Raw genomic sequence first — 21,877 nt, 5'->3', positions numbered from 1 at the left:
CACCACATGAGGCGGCCGTAGGGAAACCAGGAAGGCACGAGCGGGAAACTTTCTGTAAAATCGAAGCCTCGCTTTGTGTCCGCGTTCTCTTCTCCAGCAGCGGTGGCGACACTCTTCTATAGGAATCTCTATGGCGAACGAAACCGCTCTATGCTTTGCACTGCAAGAGCGGAAACCGCCGTTGAAACTTGGACAGGAAGTTCCGGTTAAGTCTCATAGAGATGCCAAAAGTGCAGAGCCGTACGCTGTATCCGTTGTAATGTAACGACGAGCTAATTTCCAGCGCAGAGTTTGAAGATAGTTTTCATCTCGGAGATGCCGAGTTCTACAGCGATGCCACTCAGCGCCTACAGAAGACCAACAGTTTGGCGTAGCTCCTTTTTTTTTGCTTACCCAATTATCACTCTGTCATTTCTTTTTCGAGGGAGTATCTCTCTGCGCGCGTGCCACGTTCTGAAGGGGGAAGACTTTGGACGTTACACCTCTCCTCTCTTCACCGCAGGCGGCAGAAACTCGCCGGAAGTGGAGCCCCATCTTGATTGGCGGGGGGAGAGCTTTGGCGGGTGCACATTTCCTGTTTCCTAGCAACAAAAGGAAGTATTTGTTGTTGCCCCAGTCTCTGTGACTTCTTCAAATCCAAATCCTCGGCTCTCAAGGAAGGAGGTTTTCTGGAGTGCCGGCCCCTTCGAGTGAGGCGCCTCGGGGAGAAGTAGGGGGCGCCTGAAGGGCCAGCTTTTGCTCTTGGGGGCTCCAGAGGGGCTGGGAAAGGGGCTGGGCAGCAGCAGGAGTTCCCCTCCCACGTTTCGCTTCTCCTCGCTTGCCTCCAGCAAACTCGCCCATCGCCCCTTGGGAGGACGAGGAAGAGAACGGTGTGCGTCTGTCTTCCAGGAAACTGAGGCAACTACGTGGAGCGTCTCTTCTACCTCATGGCTGGATCCTGAGTGGACTCTGGAGTTCTTCTGCTTGTCCTCTACAGCTGGAAGAAGAAGACCTGGCACCCCAGATCCGCAGCCTGCACCCAGAATCCCGGGGGTTTGCTGCCTTCTCCCTTTACTGAAGTATAATTGCTGACCACTGCCTCTCTCTGCGACCTCGCAGGTCCAGCCTCCCTGGGAGCTTTCATCCGCCATGCCTTAGAGGTCCTGGAGTAAATACAGACAGATGCTAGCTGCTCTCCGCTGACTCCTGGGTGATCTAGGTGTCAAACCTCCCCACAAAATGCTGCCTCTCTGCTGGAGCGTGTGGTTTGAACTCTTATGAAACAATGTATTGATATCTCCAACTGGGGACCTGCAGTACTTGAAACTACCTGATGTGAAGAGCCTGAAGATTTCCATCTGTACTTTTAAGTTTGGTATTCAGACCCATTGTGAATCTGGAATCTTTACTTGAACATAACATTTTGAGGTCTGAATACTAGTCCCTGTATGCTAAAGGTACTTGTTCCGTTAATCTGTCCTGAACTGAAAATCAGACTCTCCTGCATCCTGAAGATCTGTACATTTCCCTTTCCTTATGGAAAATCCAAGCAATATATTTAGTGGCTTAAACCATGTGAAACTACCTGTCCCAATTTAGAAAAGTTACTTCCCACTCTTGTATTATTTTTATTTTAAGCACAGTTCAACATGCTAGTCTCCTGGACTTTATACCCTGCCTTCTGTTTACTTCTCATGTTAGAGAAGTGCGGTGCTCAGCTGGGATGGTCAGTGTGATCTGAGAGGTAAGAAAGCAACCTTCTTTGTAAATGTGTCTGGAGTCCTACACTTTAACCTTTGTGTGACCTATCCTTGTTTTTGCAAAAACAGCTTATCTGTTTGTGCAGTCTGCAGAAAGGTATGTTTAAAAGGCAGTTTTTGGCTTGACGTGCTTTACTGCACCCCTGGGTAAAATCTCCCATCTTCACCATTCTGCTTTCATAGGTATGGAAAACACCTAGCACATTGCTCAGCCTCACTACTTTCCTAAGAGACATGGGGATAGAGTCCTGGATTGCCAGGGCCTGTTTGTTTGGATCCAGATGTCCAGATGTCTGGAAGCTGTGGCTGGATGGTTACGTGGGAGCCGGTTGAAGCTAAATCCTTCGAAGACAGAGGTCCTGTGGCTGGGACGGGACGATATGGGATTGGGGGGGCAACTCCCATCTCTTGCGGGGGCGCAGTTAGTGCCAGCACCGTCCGTTAAGAGTTTGGGTGTAATCTTCGACACCTCCCTTTCCATGGAGGCGCAGATTGCAGCTATAACAAAGGCGGCATTTTTCCATCTCCGCCAAGCTAAGCAGTTGGCTCCTTACCTCTCTCGCCCTGACCTAGCCACTGTGATCCACGCGACGGTCACCTCCAGACTGGATTATTGTAACTCGCTCTACGTGGGGCTGCCCTTAAGACTGACCCAGAAACTCCAGCGGGTGCAGAATGCTGCAGCGAGACTCCTTATGGGGTCTTCGCTGCGAGATCACATTCATCCGGTGCTATATCAACTGCACTGGCTCCCGGTGGAGTACAGGATCAGGTTTAAGGTGCTGGTTTTAACCTTTAAAGCCCTATACGGCCTTGGACCCTCGTACCTACGGGACCGCCTCTCCTGGTATGCCCCACAGAGAAACTTACAGTCTTCAAATAAAAATATCTTGAAGGTCCCAGGCCACAGAGAAGTTAGGCTGGCCTCAACTAGAGCCAGGGCTTTTTCGGCTGTGGCTCCGACCTGGTGGTACACTCTGTCACAAGAGACTAGGGCCCTGCGGGACTTGACATCTTTCCGCAGGGCCTGCAAGACAGAGCTGTTCCGCCAGGCCTTTGGCCAGGGCACAGCCTGACTCCCTCCCTCGGCAATCTTCGTGGAGCTCTGGCCCAATAGTGGCCAGTGGCTTGAATTTAATTAATTTTATAATGAATGATTTTAGAGTGTTGTTTGTGTTGTACTTTTGTATTGTTTTATTGTTGTTAGCCGCCCTGAGCCCGGCTTCGGCTGGGGAGGGCGGGATATAAATAAAATTTATTATTTATTATTTATTATTATTATAGTTCTGTTATGTGAAGACAGGAAGGCCAGATCCTAACCTCCTCCGCCCCACATGAGCCCCTAAGAGGTCACTCATTAGATGACAAATTCAAGGGAAATAGTTGGAGTAGCCTGGCTTGTAAGCTGTGCAAAGGAAGATTTGCTGTCCAGCTTCAATCAGGACATGGCTGCAAAGGGAAAATGTTCCTTTGATTCCTTGGCTTGAAGTCAGCTGTTCTTCCCTTTAGCTGCAGTTTTAACTTTCCCTTGCCTGATGTCATGTCAGACCTTGGAATGTGGTTTGCCCAAAGCAATCTGGAAGGCCAGCCTCTGTGGCCATGAGCCTAATTAGGAGATTTCTCCCTATTGTGGAATTCCAAGGCAGTGTGTCTCTGTACCTGAAGGCTCCACATAGCTGTTTCACAGCTAAAAGCTATTGCTACCCTTTTCTCTGTGAATACATCCAGGCTTCCTCTTCTTTCTTCTTCCAAAAATGTCTAGGTAAGTTTCTCTCTCTACATAGAATCATAGAAGTAGAGTTGGAAGGGAAGTCCCAACTCGCTGCAATGCAGGAATATGCAGCTTGGCCCATATGGGGATCAAACCCACAACCTTGGCATTATCAGCACCACAATTTAAGCAACTGAGCTGACTGCGGCAGTGGGTTTCATCAGGTGGCAATGGCTGCCTTTGGATAGCATGGTAGAAATCCTCTTGGCCAACTCCTGCCTGCAACTGTCCCGACCCTTTATTAACTGGATGGGAGGCGAGCTAAAGAATTTCCATCATGTGAAACAAATGCTCCTTTCAGCCACCTCCCTGTCACAATAACCAATGGTTGTACACCTCTACCCGCCCCAGTTTGGTTGTGAGGATGAGATCGAGACATGAAATGATTGAGTGAGTACACCTATGCCTTGCCTTTCCACAAAAGATGCTCATAGCACCTTTCACTTCTGTTTTTCAGAAAACTATAGTTTAGTGTTTTGTCTGAATTCTAAACTGTGGTTACCCATGGCCTGAAGCTGTTTTTCCCCAAACAAATCATAGTTAAATTAACCCACATTTTGGGGAGGCTTTGACAGTGCAACAAGCTTTGATTAATGAAAATTAAAAGTGAGAGTTTGCAAACTCCTCCTTGTGACCGTGTTAGACAAATGAGGGGCAAGGGAGTGCAAGAGACCTATGTTTTGTCACAGTAAACCATGCTTTACAATGACATCCAAGTGCAGCCAACGTGTAAAGAATAGGAGTTTCAGAAACTAGAGTTTCAGGAATCCTGAACTGGAACACTTTTCTCAAGCAACTGGTAATCAATGGTGTGCTGCCTTCAAATATAAAGGCTTCATTCATTTTAATAATAAATAAAAGTCCAAAGCTTTGCTTTCAGGATGCTGAATTCTGCTCTTTGTATAACTTTCCATAACTGGAACGTGAAGTTACAGTAGCCCGATAAAGAAGGCCACAAAATTTGCCATTTTAAAAAATTAGCCTCCATTTCTGTATACTATATACCTTGGTTCTCAAATGGCTTAGTTGCCAAACAAATGGGCTCTTGGACGCCGCAAACCCGGAAGTGAGTGTTCCGGTTTGCAAACGTTTTTCGGAAGCTGAACGTCTGATGCGGCTTCCGCTTGAGTGCAGGAAGCTCCTGCAGCCAATTGGAAACTGTGTCTTGGTTTTAGAACAGTTTTGGGAGTCAAACAGACTCATGGAACAGATTAGGTTCGAGAACTAAGGTACTACTGTATTATAAACTGCCCTGTGATCCCCAGATGAAGAGCGGTATAGAAATTTAATTAACTAACTAAATTTCTGCACTGGCCACAGAAGACCCCCTTCTTTATGACTATCATGGAAAGTAGCCTGTTACCAGGTTTGATTAAAAAAAGAGAGAAGCCTTTTAAGTAAACAGGCTAATAAAGGAGGAAGGGGGTGGTCGGTTCCCCATCCCCACCCTTTGCCACCCTCTGATGTTTCTGTGCTGCTTATGGAGGCAAAGACTTTCTGTCCCCTATGGTGTCCTCTGTTTCCTCTAGCAGCGTCCTTCCTCCCCTGTAAGAAAATAAACGTTAAATAAAAGGTATATTTGCAGACCTAGACCCATATGAAGAGCCTTGCTGGACCACCTATTCCAACATCTATTCTTCTTGTTGTTATTACCTGCTCTTCACCAGCAGGTCCCATTGGCAGGTTACAACAATTTAAAATTCAGCTAAAACAAATTCCAGCCACAGGAATAGGGTGGGTCCTGAAAAACACGCATCTCAGGTGTCAAAGGCCAGGGGAAAGAGGTGTGTCTTTAGCTTTTGCCTGCAGCTATATAGCACCAAGTGCATCTCTGGGAATTCCACATCTAGTCCAGCATCCTGTTCTCTCACAGTGGCCGACCAGATGGCTAAAGGAATTTGTATATTCATAACACCAGAAGGCGAAGTTCTTCTGAAATTTTGAGCCACGCCAGTGCTGGATTTGAGGGGACCCTGAGAAAAGTACCCATTAGCGGGCCGCCCTGGAAGCCATTTAAGTTTCCCAATGGTCACTTGGTGCTGTTATGGGTGGACGTACTGGGAAATTAAAGTGGGGGCTCGAAGATTAATATTAGTTTTTTTAATGGGAGACCCAGAGCAGCCTTATCAGTTGCCTGAGGACACTGGGTGCTGATATCAGCCCTGGCCAAAGTGAGTCTTGCACTGAAGCATGGATCACTTGTGTTTCTTAAGCTGTCTCACTGAGTCTGACCATTGGCCTGCCTGCCTAGGCACATAGGAGGCTGATTGTGCCCGGATCTGACTGTTGATCAGTCTACCACAGTGGGGTCTGCTCTGATTGGCAGCAACTCTCTGGGATCTTGGGATATCTTTCCCTATACTGTTAGATCCTTAAACAAACAAAATCCACAAAACTGGAGCCATTGGGGAATTGAAGCTGAGACCTTCTGCTTTGAAAGAGTAGTTCTGCAGGTACCACAGAGCAATGGCCCCTCGCCATCTGTGTAGACCAGGCATGGGCAGCTTGAACCCACCCACATGTTTTGAAGTCCATCTCCCCTCAACCCCATCCAATGGGCAGGGAGAATGGGAGTTGTTGTCCAACGACATCTAGAGGACCACAGGCTCCCAGTCCCTGGTGTAGACTACTGCAGTCTTCCCCAACCCGGTGCCCCTCCAGATTTTTTTGGGATGACAGCTGCCATCAGCACCAGAGAGCAAATCGGAGGGCCAAGACGTGTTTCCCAGGCAAATCCCAGAAGCATGTACTATAAGGCATCAACTTGTGCTACTAACTCCCGGGGCAAGGGGAATGAAAGAAGGTTGGGAGGAGTCATCTAGGCCAGAGGTTTTCAACCTTTTTGAGTCCATGGCTCCCTTGACGAACTACATCCTTTCTGTAGCACCCCCTTTGGGCTCAGGAGCCCAATTATATCACCCCTTGCCTGTAAAGCTGACAGCCTCTCACCCTTTTTCGAAGACCTTCCCTTGTGGATTGTTCCCTCAGCCTCCTCTCCACTCCTCTCCTGGGGAGTCCTCTGGGCAGCTGCAGCTGCTGCCCCTGGTCTCTGAGCTGCCTCCCCTGCCCGTCGACCACCCACTTGTCCCTCCATTACCAACAGCAAGAGCTGGTGGACCACCCGTCTTTCTCACCCGTTTGCTTGCTTACTCTGAGGCTACCTCAGCTCCCGGCAACCAGCACCCCCTGGCCAGCCCCAGAGGCACCATTCGCCTGGGGAGCTTGTAGCCAGGGCTGCTGCAAAATACAGCTTTGCAAGCCTTTCAGAGGCAGAGATACGAGAGGGCATCAGAGGAGGGTAGGACAGAGGCCAGTGTTGCTTGTGGCACCCCTGACCATCCTTCAAGGCACCCCAGGGTGCCACGGCACACGGGTTGAAAACCACCAATCTAGTTTGATGTAGGCATATCTGATCTGCAGGATATGTGCTATTTCCCCACTTTTCCGGTTGCAATGAACCTCAACCAGGTTTTCTCATCTATTCTGTCCTTGCCTTGTATCCATAGGTTTTGGCTTCAGAGCTCTTGGGGGAGAAAAACGGGACCTCGAGACCACACTATGGGACCGTGCTGCGCCCCAGAGCACCCAGGGCTTCCGCTTTAAAGAAGTGGGCAGGGCGCCGCCTTCTTATGTGAGCAATGGCCGAGGGGGACGCCGCCCTGACCTGCGAGCCGCCCGCCAGCGGGCAGGAGGAACGTCCGTACAAGTGCAAGCAGTGCCCGCGGAGCTACCGCCACGCCGGCAGCCTGGTGAACCACCGGCGCACCCACGAGGTGGGCCTCTTCTGCTGCCTGCTGTGCCACAAGGACTTCTCCAACCCCATGGCTCTCAAGAGCCACCTGCGCACCCACACTGAGGAGAAGCGCTATAAGTGCCGGGACTGTGGGCGCAGCTTCCGGGCCTTCGCCCAGCTTACCGGCCACCACTGCCTGGCTCGTGCCGCCCAGGACCAGGAGGGGGAAGAGGGCTGCAACGGCGGGAGCTACGCCTTCCAGAGGGGCCAGGACACATCTTCGTCGGACGCCGATACCTTTTCCGGGATGGAAGGCAGCAGCGGGAGCTTGCTGAGCAACCTAGAGAAGTACATTGCCGAGTCAGTGGTACCAGCTGACTTTTCTCAGCTGGAGTTCCCTGTCCGGGGGGAAGTGGAGGCAGAGGAGCCACTCCCGATGGAGGAGGAGGAAGAAGAGGCAGGGCTCCAGGCCGCTGCTGCAGACGAGCGCCGCTTCAAGTGCAACCAGTGCGACAAAGCCTACAAGCACGCTGGCAGCCTGACCAACCACAAGCAGAGCCACACGCTGGGCGTGTACCAGTGCGGCATGTGCCACAAGGAGTTCTCCAACCTCATGGCTCTCAAGAGCCACACTCGCCTCCACTCGGAGTACCGGCCCTACAAGTGCCGCTTCTGCCACAAGGCCTTCCGGCTCCCCTCCGAACTGCTGAGCCACCAGAAAGCCCACGATGAGGACCCGAGCCAGGCAGAGAGCCTGCCGGCCTGGGAAGGCTCAGAGCAGGGCGTGTGGGAGGAGGATTCCATAGAGACCTCAGCAAAGCTGGACATCTACCAGCCTCCGCCGGCAGGAACAACGCACTTTGGAGACGGCGTCCCCTGCAGCCTGAAAGACGCTTCCAAAGCAGGGGGCGGCGAGCGCTGCAACCCGGACGGGGAGCTTTGCGTCCGCTGCGGTGGGGCTTTTGGCAATGATGAGGAGCTGAAGGGGCACAGCTGCCTCTATCCAGAGGAAGCTGATGAAGAAGATGAGGAGGAAGGCAGCAGTCCATTGCTACCGGCGCCTGGCTCCAACGGAGCCTGGGAAGCGAGCTTGAAAGGGGAGGGCAGCTACGCTGCATTCGAGGAGCGGCCCTTCCGCTGCGGCGATTGTGGCAGGACTTACCGGCACGCGGGGAGCCTCATCAATCACAAGAAGAGCCACCAAACCGGGGTGTACAGCTGCAGCGTCTGCTCGAAGCAGCTATACAACTTGGCCGCCTTGAAAAACCACTTGCGGGTCCACCTCAAGTCCAAGCTTGGTTCGTCAACTCCAGAAGAGGCCTCCCAGCAGGCAGCTGGCCTCCCAGGCCCACCGAGACTGGAAAACAGCCCTGGGGACTCCGGAGACTGCCATCCACAGCCGCCAGAAGGCTGGAGAGGAGCCTCCTGTCCAAAGGAAGAGGAGGAAAGAGGTGCCGGAGATGAAGAGCGGCCGTACCGGTGCACGGACTGCGGGAGGAGTTACCGGCACCGCGGCAGCCTTGTGAACCACCGCCACACCCACCAGACTGGGGTCTTCCAGTGCTCCATCTGCCCCAAGCAGTACTCCAACCTCATGGCGCTCCGGAATCACGTCCGCGTGCATCTGCGGGCAGCCCGCCTGCGCGGCCGGGAGCAAGGGGGTGGCTTGACATGCAGCAGCTGTGGGGAGAGCTTCGAGGAGGAGGCTGAGTTCCAGCTCCATCAGCTGCGCCACCTGCCGTGTACGGAAGACATAGAGGTGGCGGCGATCCCCAGACTGGGGATCTTTCTTCCGCAGGAAGCTGATCTCCTCCAGGCTATCAGGCAGGATGTGGAAGCTCTGGAGAACGGGACGGCTGTTGTCGAGGACGTCCTGCCTTCCTCTGAGATGGCGCATGCCTGCCCCCAGTGTGGGATGACCTTTGCCAGCGTGGACGGACTCCAGAACCACACCCTCCAGCACAGGAGCGAAGGGGAGTGGTCCGAAGGGATGGCCGAGAGGCCCGAGTCGCCCATCCAGCGGCTCTACGGGTGCGATCAGTGCGGCAAGTCGTACCGGCACTCAGGGAGCCTCATCAACCACAAGCAGACTCACCAGACAGGCGACTTCAGCTGCTCGCTTTGCGGGAAGCACTTCCAGAATGTCGCCTCCCTGAAGAGCCACTTGCGTGGACATCAGAGGCCTCGGAGGGGACCATCGGGGGTTGCCGTGGCTACGAACGAGGAGGAGGATGCCGAAGATGGAGCCACTGTGCCTGGGGCGTTGTTCTCTGGCGACGAGTTCCAGGACACCTACAGCATTCTAGAAGAAGGCGCTGCCGTGAACGGCTGGCCGTCCAAATCGGAAGCCGCCTCGCCATTGCCTGGTGACGTTGAGGTGCTCCCCTACCTCTGCGAGCAGTGTGGGCTCAGCTTCAACCAGGTGAGCAGCTTGATGAGTCATAAGGAAACCCACCAGCTCGGCATCTACCAGTGCTCCCTCTGCCCCAAGGAATATCCCAGTCTTCTGGCTTTGAAAAACCACTTCCATGGTCACACCAAAGCCACAGCGTCTGGCTGGGGCAGCCCTGGTGGGGATGGCAGCGCTGAAGAGCAGCCCTTTCTCTGCAGCCTCTGTGGCATGATCTTCCCCAGCGAGGAGGACCTTGAGCGCCATCACAGCCTCCTGCACGAAGAGGGCGAACACCAGGGGGAGGAGCAGGAGGCGGTGCTCGAAAGGGAGGCAGGCGAACGGCTGGACAGGGCAGGCGACCAGGAAGAGGAGCAGCTCCTCTCTCACATCTGCGGCTATTGCGGCCAGACATTTGACGATATGGCCAGCTTGGAAGAACACAGCGAGGGGCACCAGGAGGAGAAGGCCGCCGCCTTGGCTGACACTTCGATCCAGCTCCGACGAGCCCCGCGCCTGGAGGAGGAACAGGAGCCTCCGCCCCCAACAGAAGCGCCGGCTACTGCCGTCGAACCCCTGGACAACCGGCCTTACGCCTGCGGTCAGTGCGGCAAAACTTACCGGCACGGTGGCAGCTTGGTCAATCACAAGAAGATCCACCAGATTGGAGATTACCAGTGTGGCTTCTGCTGCCGGCAGTACCCCAATCTGTCTGCCTACCGGAACCACCTCCGGAACCACCCAAGGTGTAAGGTGAATGGCAGCGTGCCGGAACTCCGGCAACCAGACCCTGCAGGAGCAGGGGGCCTGCCTGTTGGTTGCGAGGCGCCGAAGGAGGAGTCCCTTGACGGGAGGGCTGTGGCACAGCAAAAGGGGCAAGATCTGCCAAACACTTCCTCTTCCCCTCTCCCATCTCCCGTCGTGGAGGAAAAATCAGGACAGGAAGCGTTGGCTGCTGGCCAGTCTGAGGAGAAAGATATCCAGGCGTGTGGTGTCTGCGGGGAGGCCTGTGAGGGACTAGCTGGCCTGGAGGCCCACCGGGCTCTACATTTTGACCAAGAGACTGGAAAAGTGGAGGGAGAAGAAAACGGCGGTCCGTCTGCTGAAGAGGAGGGCTCCCCTTTGGAGCGCCCCTTCCAGTGTGACGTTTGCGAGCGGAGCTACAAGCACGCAGGCAGCCTGATCAACCACAAACAGACACACAAGACCGGCCTGTTCCATTGCGGCGTCTGCCAGAAGCAGTTCTTCAACCTCATGGCCCTCAAGAACCACAACCGCACCCACTTTGAAACCAAACGCTACCGCTGCCCCGAGTGCCCCAAGGCCTTCCGGCTCCAGAAGCAGCTGGCCAGCCACCAGCGCGTCCATCGCGATCGGAAGCGGGACCTTTCCTCCTCCCACCCTCCCCGGAGGTCCGCTCACGCCAAGCGGGCAGGCAAGGGGGCCAGTCTGGCCCACTCTCTCAGCAGCGCCGCCAAGCGCCGCCCGGACCCTGAAGAGCGCCCTTACCGGTGCGAGGAGTGTGGGCGCACGTACCGCCACGCGGGGAGCCTGCTAAACCACCAGAAGAGCCACAAGACGGGGCACTTTGCTTGCTCGCTGTGCAGCAAGGCCTACCCCAACCTCATGTCCCTCAAGAACCACCAGCGCATCCACTACGAAGTGAAACGCCACCAGTGCCCAGATTGCGGCAAGGCCTTCAAGTGGCAGCGGCAGCTTCTGCGGCATCAGCGCAGGCCTCACCCATGCGGCCAGAGCTCTCCAGGGCAAGAGCGAGAGGGGAGCCTGGCCGCTCCCCAAAGGGAGCAGGGGGGCAGCAGCCCAGGCGAGGCCCCTCCGGGCTCTTTCCAGTGCCAGACGTGCCCCAAACACTTCCCCAACCGCGCTGCTCTGAGGAACCACAGCCGCGTCCACGCAAAGAAACGCTTCCAGTGTTCCGAGTGCGGCAAGCCTTACCGAGCGTCTCGGAGCCTCAAGCGCCACCTGAGGAGACACCAGTCCGAGGCGGCGGCGGATGTCGCTGAAGAGAAAGCGGCCGATCCTTCGTCTTCCTCCTCCTGTTGTGCAGAAGAAGCAGCCAGCCAGCCGCCAGACGAGCGGCCCTACAAGTGCAACAGTTGCGAGCGGACGTACCGCCACGCCGGCAGCCTCCTCAACCACAAGAAGGCGCACGCCACCGGCCTCTACCGCTGCCCCACCTGCCAGAAGGAGTTCCACAACCTCCTGGCCCTCAAGAATCACCTCCACGTCCACACGGACAAGAGGCGCCATCGCTGCCCCCGCTGCGGCAAAGCCTTCCGGACCGCCCGCCGCTTAGCCGCCCACGCCAAGGCTCACGGCGGCCTCAAGGAGGAAGGGCCTTTCTCCTGCGCCGTCTGCTCCAAGGGGTTCTCCCACCAGCTCAGCTTCCAGCAACACCTGCTGTCACATGCCAAGGATGGCGGGTACCCTGCTGCTAGGGGCAGTGCTCCGGGGGACGTGAGCTGAGGGCGGGCAGCCCGTGCAGGGACCACGTGTGCCAAGGATGGTAGGGCAGGGACCTCCAGCTGCAGGGAAATTTGAAAGGCTGGGTGGGGAGCCGTACCCCTGGGATCAGTTGGCCATGCTTTGGGGAGGGGGGAAGGAAGAGGGTCAGGGATACCCAGTGGGTGAAAATATGGAGGAAATTGGGTGCAAGACCCCCCATTCTCTGTAGAACACCAGGGTCCAAAGACACTGCGGGGCGGGGCAAACATTCGATGGAATGTTGTATTGAGCACTCCAACGACGCCTCTTTTGTGTCACTTGGAAGTGCTCCCCTCCGGCAACCTGTACCTTCGTAAGCTTGGATCCTGTTTTGAGAACTGAATTTTAGCCCCCCTCGGAACCTTTCAGGCATGTGCTTAAACCCCATACTGATTTGAGTTTTCAAACTGTTTTTTATACTTCTAAAATCCATTTTGAAAGTCAGATAAGTTAGCAAGTTTGTGTTTAAGCCGCGTATGGTATTTAAAGTCCTGGTTTTTTTTAATAAAAACAAAAGTAGAATCAAAAACGTACTGTCCTAAACAAACAAATGGGGAGGGTGAGCTCAGTTTTAGTTGCTGAATGAGTACAAACAAGCATCCTTGGTGTGGAGTAACTTTGGATTACTACTACCTCCTTAACTGGAAACTTGTATACGTTTTCTTGGTGCGAAAGAGAGTTTTTACAACTTGTCCAAATTTGTAGGCTTTGACGTCTTTTCGAAGCGGGTTCTGGAGAAGTGTCACTAAAAGATTATTGTGTTGATTACTAGAATGGATTCCTAGAGGTGATTGACTTAAAGCTTTGAGTTTAGGTGAGGAAATTAAGGTCACAGGCGCAGGATATACATGTAAAGCACATTTAATTCACACGGCTTCCCCTGAAGAATCCCAGGAGCAGTAGTTTGCCCTCATGGGGATGGAGCTGCAGCTCCCAGCATCTTTAGCAAACTACATTTCCCAGGGTTCTTTGAGGAAACGATGTGTGCTAAAAGTGTACTCAGTGTACAGTCTGGATTGTTGACCTTAATCTTTGCAAAACTGGACCTGGAACGGTCTCCCCACACAGGCCCTAGTGGAACCAGTGGGAGCACGGTAAACAAATGTCCGTAATCAGTTGGACAGGTTACTTCTGGTCCTAACCCTCAGGAAAAAGAAAGGTTTTGCAGGTACCACCACCTCTCTGTGTGTATTTCCTCTAAAACCACCTCCTCCCCAGTGGTACAGGGATCATCCGATCTGTAGAGGTCTCTACAGATGTGTAGTTCTAAGGCACCTCTGCACCAGAGGAAGGAAGAGAAGACCCCAAATGCAGGAACGAAAGCGGGAGCCAGAGGAGGAGACCTCACAGAGGTGCCAAGATGACAGCTCATTGCCCAACGCTCCTTTGAGCATCACAGCTCTCCTTTAGGGGTGATTCTGAGGGCCAAACTAAATGTGGCATTTATTAGGTGGTTTGGCATGGCACTGTTCATTTGTCTTTCACCTGCTGATGCGCTGGCGGGTGGAGGGGTCAAGCCAGATCAGACTGGGGGGGGAGAGTGGCTTTAACCTTCTGTTCTACCTGTGAACTCCAGCAGGATCTCCTGTGCCCTTTGGCCATGTTTATTGCAGTGGGAAGGAACACGCCCCCTGTGCAGTTAAAAGGAGTCGTGCAGTGCCGCCACTAAACGTCACGTTGGGTTTGGTTCTGACTCAGTCCTTGTTCCGAGATGCATGGAGGAAGTGAATCAGGATCAAACTGCACATCACACTGGGCGCATCTTTGCATTCAGCGTGCAGCTTTGTGGGGCAGGGAGCAATTAGGATGGCGGCAGGTGCAGAGGGGCGATTTAGCCCTCTCCCTCCCCAGAAGAAGGGAAGCCCCCTTCTCCGGGGCATCTGGTGTCTTTGGAGAGGCAGGGAGGCCCAACCACAGGTGACAGTGACAGGCAGAGCCAGCATATCCATCTCCCTGCAGAGTTTTAAAATGGCAAAACAAGCCAAAAGAAGAAAGCGGGCAGGTGGGGGTTGGCCGAGGGCACATTGAGGTTGATGGGGCAGCGCCCTGCTTGCATGAGTGGACCAGCCTCCACTGATTGACTTCAGTGGAGTGAGAAGTCTCCTTCCATGCCTGCTAGGATCTTAGTAATTGTCAGCCCCTTTTCCCACCTGAGGGTATTCTTTAAATAACACTAGATGTTAAATATGAAGGCTTGTTAATAATTGCACCTGGTTTGGATGCTTGAGGAGACTCAGGATGCCTCGGGCAGTTGATTGTCTCCTGCGCCCCCTCCTGAGGCGTCTTCTCCTTTCCTTCCTCCTGCCCTGGCAAGACTTTTATGGCGCTTTGGCAAGTGATACATGCAGTCAGCTCTATGCTGGCTGAAGCAAGCCCTTTGACGAAGCTCGGGTGTGTGCCTTGAGGGAAGCAGGGGCTTCTCTCTCTCAAGAACTTCCAGTATGTTTTCCCAGCTTGATCTCTTCAACCTATCTTTTAAATTTTATTAATGAGATATTTTGGTTCTCCGCAAGGTGCTAAGCAGATACCGGGCAAGACACCCGGTAGATCCCTGTTGGGGCTGCAAATAAAGAATTGGAGGTTTGAAACCTTCCGCATTTGAACTCTTCCTGGCTTCTCAAAAACTAGCACATCGCGCTAAACCTTTCTCCGCAATGTGCTAGTTCCTCAAATACAGCAAGGGTTTTAATAAAACAAAGCATGCTTCCACCCCTTCCTCAGTCCAAAGTGGTACCTTCCTAACTGGGCACTAGCTGGCTGTAATGCTTGGATGGATTCCTACTCGCACGATCTAAAACTTGTAAAAGGGGTGGCCATGTTTGTAGTGATAGGCTAGGGGCAGGGGATGTGGAATCCTTTCCGAAGAACCTTTTAAGCTATTTTTGAAACAAGCGGACTAGAAACTTGACTGCTGCGTCTTTCCTCTTCTGTTGTGGTGGGTTGGCTGGCGTGGGCGAAGGGCTCACTGCTGTTCCGAGACCAACCTCCACGCTTTCCGCATCCAGGCAGAATTTCTCAGCCTGCCACAGATGAACCTGTGTGCGGTGCAAGGGGTCTGAGTGAAAGCCATCCAGGTTCTTCAGCGGTTTGGTTCAGAGAAAGAGTAGTCATTTTTAAGTAGCTGAGAATTCTCTATTGTGATGAACGTTTTATAGAATTTCTAACATAGTTGGGTAATATTTTTTATTGGGGAGGGAGGGACATATATATGTGTTTGTTTATTTTGTTATATCCCCCCCTCTCAGTTTTTTATTTTTATGACACACTCAGATGTACTAAACAGTCCTGTTTTATGCTGCTGTTTTCAACAACTGACATTCTGGCTTTTGGTCAGCCAAAACCTTTATGGAATTAAAATAATTTTGTTCTGATTTCTTATGTTTTGAAATGTTTCCCCCACCCACTTCTCTTTCTCCTTAATCCAGTTCTCTAAATAATCACCATTCAGTATGTTACTTAACATGCACTTCACTGTGAACGTTTATGGGATTTCATATTTTTTTTAAGGGCGGGCGGGGACAAAACATTTAAAACATAAGAAGCCATTTTCCTTTCCTCACCTGCTCTAATGTACTAGTTCTCACTGCCCTCCCAGAGATGGAGCAACATCCCAGGACTCTAGATCCCTCGTAGGACCTCTCCCTGCCCCCAAACACCTTGCCCAGTACTGTAATAGGAAGGAATCAATTTTCGTAGGGTACTTGGCGCCACCTGGTGGCCATACCTGATCTGTGAAACACTTAAAACTGCAAATAAATTGTTCTTGGTTTCTAAAAAGAAGTGTTTCCTCTCACTCTCACTCTCTGATTTGCTGTCTTCCTCAAACCAACTAGATGCTTTTAAAAGAACAAGCAGAAAGCCTGCAGGTTTGACCCTGAGAGACCTGCATTCACAAGATCTCCTCATAGCAGTGGGTGGGCATAAAATAGCTCAGGTAAAAGGGCTCGGGGGGGGGGGATGGACTCTACAGGGTGGATCCAAGCAAATCTGCTGGTGGGTACTCACTGCTTCACACAGGATTTGTCCTTAGGCCCAGGTCCACAAATCTTGCACACTGCCGTACGACACGTGCTGACTGGGAGTTCCAGTCATGGAATCATAGAATTGCAGAGCTGGAAGGTGTCATGGTCTGGTCTATGGGCGATTGAAATCCCGGCTGAGGACATCGGGACCGGGGGCAAGATGGCGGGGTGGGAGCAGGAACGAGAGTCCAGAAGCCAGGGCTCCGAGGGTCAAGAAGCAAGGAGTCACAAAGTCAAGGGTCCGAGGATCAGGAAGCAAGAAGCCAAACGCAGCAAGGCAGGAAATGAGTTGCTATGGCAAAGAGCCAAAGGGAAATGCTGACCTTATATCCCTTCCCGGGTCTTGCCACCAGGTGCTGTGAGTTACCAATCGGCCTCACCTGTGCGGCCGCGCCTTGCCTCTCCAGAACAAACTTAGAAAGGCCCCAGTCCTGCGAAGCCCTACTGGTCACAGGGCCTGGCTCCTGCATTCACTCCTGACAGAAGGGAATCTGAGGGTCATCTAGTCCAGCCCCCTGCTGTGCAGAAATATGCAGCTGTCCCTAACGGGTTTTGAACATGCAACCTTGGCATTATCAGCACCGCGCTCTAACCAACTGAGCTATCCAGTCGAAAACATATGGAGGGCACCAGGATGGCAATGGTTGCCCAAGTTAGCACACACAAGCCGCTTGCCTCAGGCAATATATTTTAATCTGGGGTTTTTTTTCACAACCCATCAGAGCACAGCCCAGGCCTATTAAGAAACCACTTCTGGCAAGTTTAGTGGAATTTATTGGAAGGGGTGACACAATAGAGGTGTACAAAATGTTCTTAGCTCCTGCAACATACTGTATAGCGATGGTGAGCTTTTTGGATGACTTTGAAAGAGGATTATTCAAATTAATGGGGATAAGACTATCAATAGCTACAAGCTCTTAAATTTAATAGTAATGCATTAATGATAACAGCCATGAAAGCTATGTTATGGATTCTTGGGGTGGAGGAGGGCTCTAATTTTTGCTTTTCTGGCACAGACAACTACAGCGCTTGGATTTTCAAAAATATTTATTTCCCCCTTTCCCACACAATTGTTCGAAGCATTGCCGAAAGACACCAAAATATAACAATGTACAACATCTGGTTGATCAAGTATAAATATATATAAAAACACAGCAGCATTAAAACCATATTAAAAAGTTCAAAAATGATTGTAAGATAAAATAGCATGCCTTCCAGAATAGAAAAAAAAATCAGCAGTTGTGTAAAAACAGTGTTGGATCTTCCCCAGGAGAGAATTCGACAACTGCGGTGTCGTCAGCGAAATGTTCCTGTGCCTGGTACCTCCCAGTTGAAACTTTCAAATCTGTTCTGAGCAGAAATGCCTGTGTTCTCTGCTTAGGCATAGAAATGGAAGAGTGGATCTCTTGAAAATGTTCCACACCTTCAAATTATTTTGTACAATGAAGTATTAAGATGAATATGCACACACACACAGCTACACACATTCATCTCTGTCAATTGTACGATTACCAAATTCAGTCTCTTAGCCAGTCTACACTAAAGGGTTTCTGAGATACTAAAACACCGACTCTTGAAGGAAGTATGTACATTTGATTATGCTATAGGTAAATGACTACTGAGAGTAGTATTTCCACCTGAGCTAGAAATCTGAAATTTGGTTTAGTAGTGTCACACCATATGTATGGATGATTTAAATAAATAGAATAAAACACCGTACTCACTAGAAAAGCTGATAAGAGGTGCTGTATATCCCCTGCCCTGCCGCCCTGCTAGAATTCCCTTTGCAAAGGTGGGCAGCAGTTCAGCACAACAAGAAAAACCACCTGTGCAAAGGAATGTTGGCCTGTTGCCTCATGTCGTACTCTGCCTTCTGAAAAACGCAGCTACGCTTGGAGATTAGAAGCTGGATTTCATCACATAAATCAAGTTTCAGACCCAACCTGTTATGATGCTAATTCAGATTCACTCCAGCCCTGGACAAGGTCTCAAGTTTGGCCCTGTGAGTCTGTCTTTCGCCCACTGAAGCAGACAGTTATGGAAGTGGCAGGTTTCTGGCCTTGCTCTGAGGGTCCTCATATACCTGCCTCATTTTATCCTTCGCAACACACTTGTGAAGTAGGTTGAAGGGGGTGGCTTGTCCAAGGCCAGCCTTATTGTCTGAGCACCTGACTGGCCTCTTGGTTCCAATTATGCAGTCTAGGAAAGGAGAGGGGAAATATCCTGAGAAGCAACTGCATCTTGCTATAGTCTGCCCCCCTCCATTTTGCCCAGCAGGGCAGGGCTCTTAGTGTTATTTTGCAGGGTTGGCATCAGGTGTGATGGGTGTTGTTCCCCTCTCCCCGACAAACCCGAATGCAGCCCCCTGGATTGTTCTGAGATAGGAACAAAGAACTGTCCGTCTGGTAGCTGGAAGGAGCCCGCCTCCCCAGACTCTGCTGTGTGGTGGGAGCCAGCAACGCTCTCGGATCATTTCTTGAGTGGGAGGCAGAACCAGAGGTGGACGAGAAGGGATGCCACCAAGTTTTTCATTCAGCCAAGCGTGGTCTGTTCCGTGTCCAGTTTTGTCCTTTCTTCTTTGTCTTATTAAACACGGCTGGGTCCTGAAAAAAAGAGAAGCAGCCTAAGTTTATTTACTCTTATGGCTTCAGGAGATGGGATTTATAAAGAGGAAGGCAATGGATTATATGCTAGGCCAGCCCTACTCGCTGAAGTCCATGGATGTGACTAGTCTGGGTTCATTGCTTTCAGTGGGTCTCCTCTGAGTAGGACTTGGCTGTAAACAATCCAGTGCCTTTCATACTCAAGGTGTGGGGAATCTGGAAAGAATGCCAGGGTGGCTTAGACTGTGAGCTCTTTAGGGGACAGAAAGAAATATGGAAGGCATGCTTTGAGTGCAGGGGATAGGCTGGGGTGCAAATGTAGCCCTCTTGAGCAGGGCTGCCATCCTTATAAAAGTGACCAGGCAGGCAGAAATTTGGCTGGGGAAGCTTTGTTGCTGCACCTCCAGCTTTAACTCTTGCAGGTTACAGAGAGAGAGAAAGAGAGAGAGAGGGCAGGAGGGAGGGAGAGAGAAGGGAAGCAGAGCCCTGCTCTGCTGAGAGATGAGCAGCCTTTGGCTTTCCTTCTCATCTGCCAACCAGCGCTAGCCATTGTACTGGGCTATCTGTTTAATAACCAATTTCTCTTCCTGGGGTAGTCTGAGAATGGGGGCTCTCAGAGAGGAATAGGGGGTCTCCTAAAAACCATAAGCAGCACCCTTAACAACCGACAGTTCCCAGTCTCCTTTGAGGGAAACCATGATTGTTAAAGTGGTATAACAACACTTTGAATGTCTTATGCCAATGTCCTCTTGATGATAAGGTGAATCAATGCATTCATGGATGCAGGTCACATCCAGAGATTAGTACTGCTTCTGAGACAGGGATGCATGCCCATGGATTCTGAACTGCACTGAAAGGGTCCCTATTGATTCTGTGAACTTCCACCCCACCACCACAAGGATATTCAAGATTGCTGCTCCTTACTTGAAAGAAACACATGCATGCAGGTTTCCGTGTCATTGACCACTGGAATAGGAGGCTTCTGCACATCATAGTAAGCAGACCAGGACAGTTGCATGATCCACTCCTGAAAGCTACTGACTGATGTGTAAACACCTGGACGGACCACAGTCCCACAGCCCTTTCCAAAGCTGGAGATGCCTGCCAAGAACCACGTCCCATTCTCGTTGCAGACCAGAGGGTCACCGATGCTATCCTAGAGGTCAAAGAATGAAAATATTAACATAGAAGTCCAACAGGAGCCAAAATACAGAGCATGATGCCATCCAAATCAGATGTGTGTGCTTTTAGATTTTTACTGGATATTCTTAATTGGTTTTAGTGTAAGTCACTTTGGGTCACTCTGGGGGGAAAGTTAATAACAAACAGAATGAGTGAGTGAGTGAGTGAACTGAGGTAGTCAACATGGTGCGCTCCCAATGTTGTTGGACACCGAATCGGTCCAGTATACCTGAAGGAGTGTCTCCACCCCCATCGTTCTGCCCGGACACTGAGGTCCAGCGCTGAGGGCCTTCTGGCGGTTCCCTCGCTGCGAGAAGCCAAGTTACAGGGAACCAGGCAGAGGGCCTTCTTGGTAGTGGCACCCGCCCCGTGGAGCACCCTCCCACCAGATGTCAAAGAGGAAAACAACTACCAGACTTTTAGAAGACATCTGGAGGCAGCCCTGTTTAGGGAAGCTTTTAATGTTTAATAGATTATTGTATTTTAATATTCTGTTGGAAGCCGCCCAGAGTGGCTGGGGAAACCCAGCCAGATGGGCGGGGTATAAATAAATCATCATCATCATCATCATCATCATCATCATCATCATCATCACCATCATCTCCCCAGCCAGCATGGCTAATAGAAATTATGGGAGATGGCGTTCAACAACTTCTGGATGGCATCATGTTGCCTATCCCTCAGTAAAAGGAAGGAATCAGAAGCAGAAACATGGGGTCACATTTCCTAGTCTTCAAAGGGAACACCGCCATGGATGAAAGATGGGTAACAACCAGGAGTCCCTACTTTTAATCTGGGCTCCTAATTCCTGCTCACTGAATAGGAGTCTACCAGATGGTATTTAAATATGTTGTGTGAAAAGAGGGGGAAAGGGGGGAAATGACAGAAAGCACCAGTAAGTTTCTCAGTGGGACTTCTCAAATATCTTTAAAAAACCCCCACATTTGGCGCTTCCAGATTTGCAGCTGTGCGCAACTAGAGAATAAGCATTTCAGCACTACACCAAGTGGACAGCTCCATGGGCTGAAAGATCCTTTACCGGCCAGCTAAACGCTTTCTCGTTTTTGTGTGCGAGTTTCCGCAGGGAAATTCTGCTGCGTGAGCACTCCTGGAACAATGTTTGGGCAAGAGATGTAAGCAAAGCAATGGATTGCCTCCTCTGCTAGTCCTATTTGTTGAAGAAATGCCTTAGTATTATATAGAAACACCGGATTTACTTAGCTGTGTGTTTAAGGTACAGCCATGCATCTGTATTTCAGGAGCAATTTCCAAGTATTTCGTAAGCTGAGCAACAGAAACACCTCTTGAGATTGATAGCTGGTGAAAGTGTTATTTTCTTGTTATCCTGAAATTAGAGGCTCTTCTACTCTGATGGCATTTGGCTTCTACGCTGAGGATTATTTTGATAGACATTGTTCCATTAAGTTATACAGTACAATTTTTTAAAAAAAACATTGATCTGAAATTCTACATTATTTCTTGTTCTGGTATAAAATGGCTTTAAATTATAAGCATTCAGATTTCTTTTTATGAACTGTACACGCAACTGGGGACACCAGAAGTGTGTAGCAAAGACCTGTTTTGTTATTGTGTTGTTGGGAGTGATGGAAGTTAGAACCCTGCAATTAAAAAAAGGGCAAATCACTTGCCTTGGAGACCCTAGTTTAATTCACCTCCTTAGAGTAAGGTTACCAGATGTCCCCATTTCCCGGGGACAGTCCCCGGATTTACAAATCAGTCCCCATACAAAATCCATTGAAGTTGAAAAGTGTCCCCGGATTCATTGAAAAAAATCTGGTAACCTTACCTTAGAACAGCGGTTCTCAACCTGTGGGTACCCAGATGTTGTTGGACTACAACTCCTATCATCCCTGAGCTCTGGCCTTGCTAGCTAGGGGTGATGGGAGTTGTAGTTCAACAACATCTGGGGACC

General features: G+C 51.1%; 2 protein-coding genes across 2 annotated transcripts in view; one reads left to right on the top strand and one right to left on the bottom strand.

The window, feature by feature from the left end:
• The first annotated feature begins 761 nt into the window (after positions 1–761).
• ZNF646 (zinc finger protein 646) lies at positions 762–15,508 on the top strand. The gene is made up of 2 exons (XM_053360720.1): positions 762–1,723; positions 7,017–15,508. The coding sequence occupies exon 2, from the start codon at positions 7,149–7,151 to the stop codon at positions 12,117–12,119; it is 4,971 nt and encodes a 1,656-aa protein (XP_053216695.1). The 5' UTR covers positions 762–1,723; positions 7,017–7,148; the 3' UTR covers positions 12,120–15,508.
• A 2,511-nt stretch (positions 15,509–18,019) lies between these two features.
• Positions 18,020–21,877, bottom strand: part of PRSS53 (serine protease 53) — an 18,592-nt gene continuing 14,734 nt past the window's right edge. The window contains exons 10-11 of the mRNA XM_053360721.1: positions 19,687–19,918; positions 18,020–18,762 (exon numbers count right to left, since the gene is read on the bottom strand). Coding sequence (XP_053216696.1) covers positions 18,746–18,762; positions 19,687–19,918 — 249 coding nt within the window. The 3' untranslated portion in view covers positions 18,020–18,745. The remainder of the gene's footprint in view (positions 18,763–19,686; positions 19,919–21,877) is intronic.

The sequence above is a fragment of the Podarcis raffonei genome, chromosome 13, assembly GCF_027172205.1.
Source record: "Podarcis raffonei isolate rPodRaf1 chromosome 13, rPodRaf1.pri, whole genome shotgun sequence".
Classification (NCBI taxonomy): domain Eukaryota; kingdom Metazoa; phylum Chordata; class Lepidosauria; order Squamata; family Lacertidae; genus Podarcis; species Podarcis raffonei.
The sequence above is the reverse complement of the archived record's forward strand: the minus strand, read 5'-3'. Positions and strand labels throughout refer to the sequence as shown.

Bases quoted from the DNA above. Each gene is read 5' to 3' on its own strand.
- ZNF646 (XM_053360720.1), top strand. From the start codon at position 7,149: ATGGCCGAGGGGGACGCCGCCCTGACCTGCGAGCCGCCCGCCAGCGGG.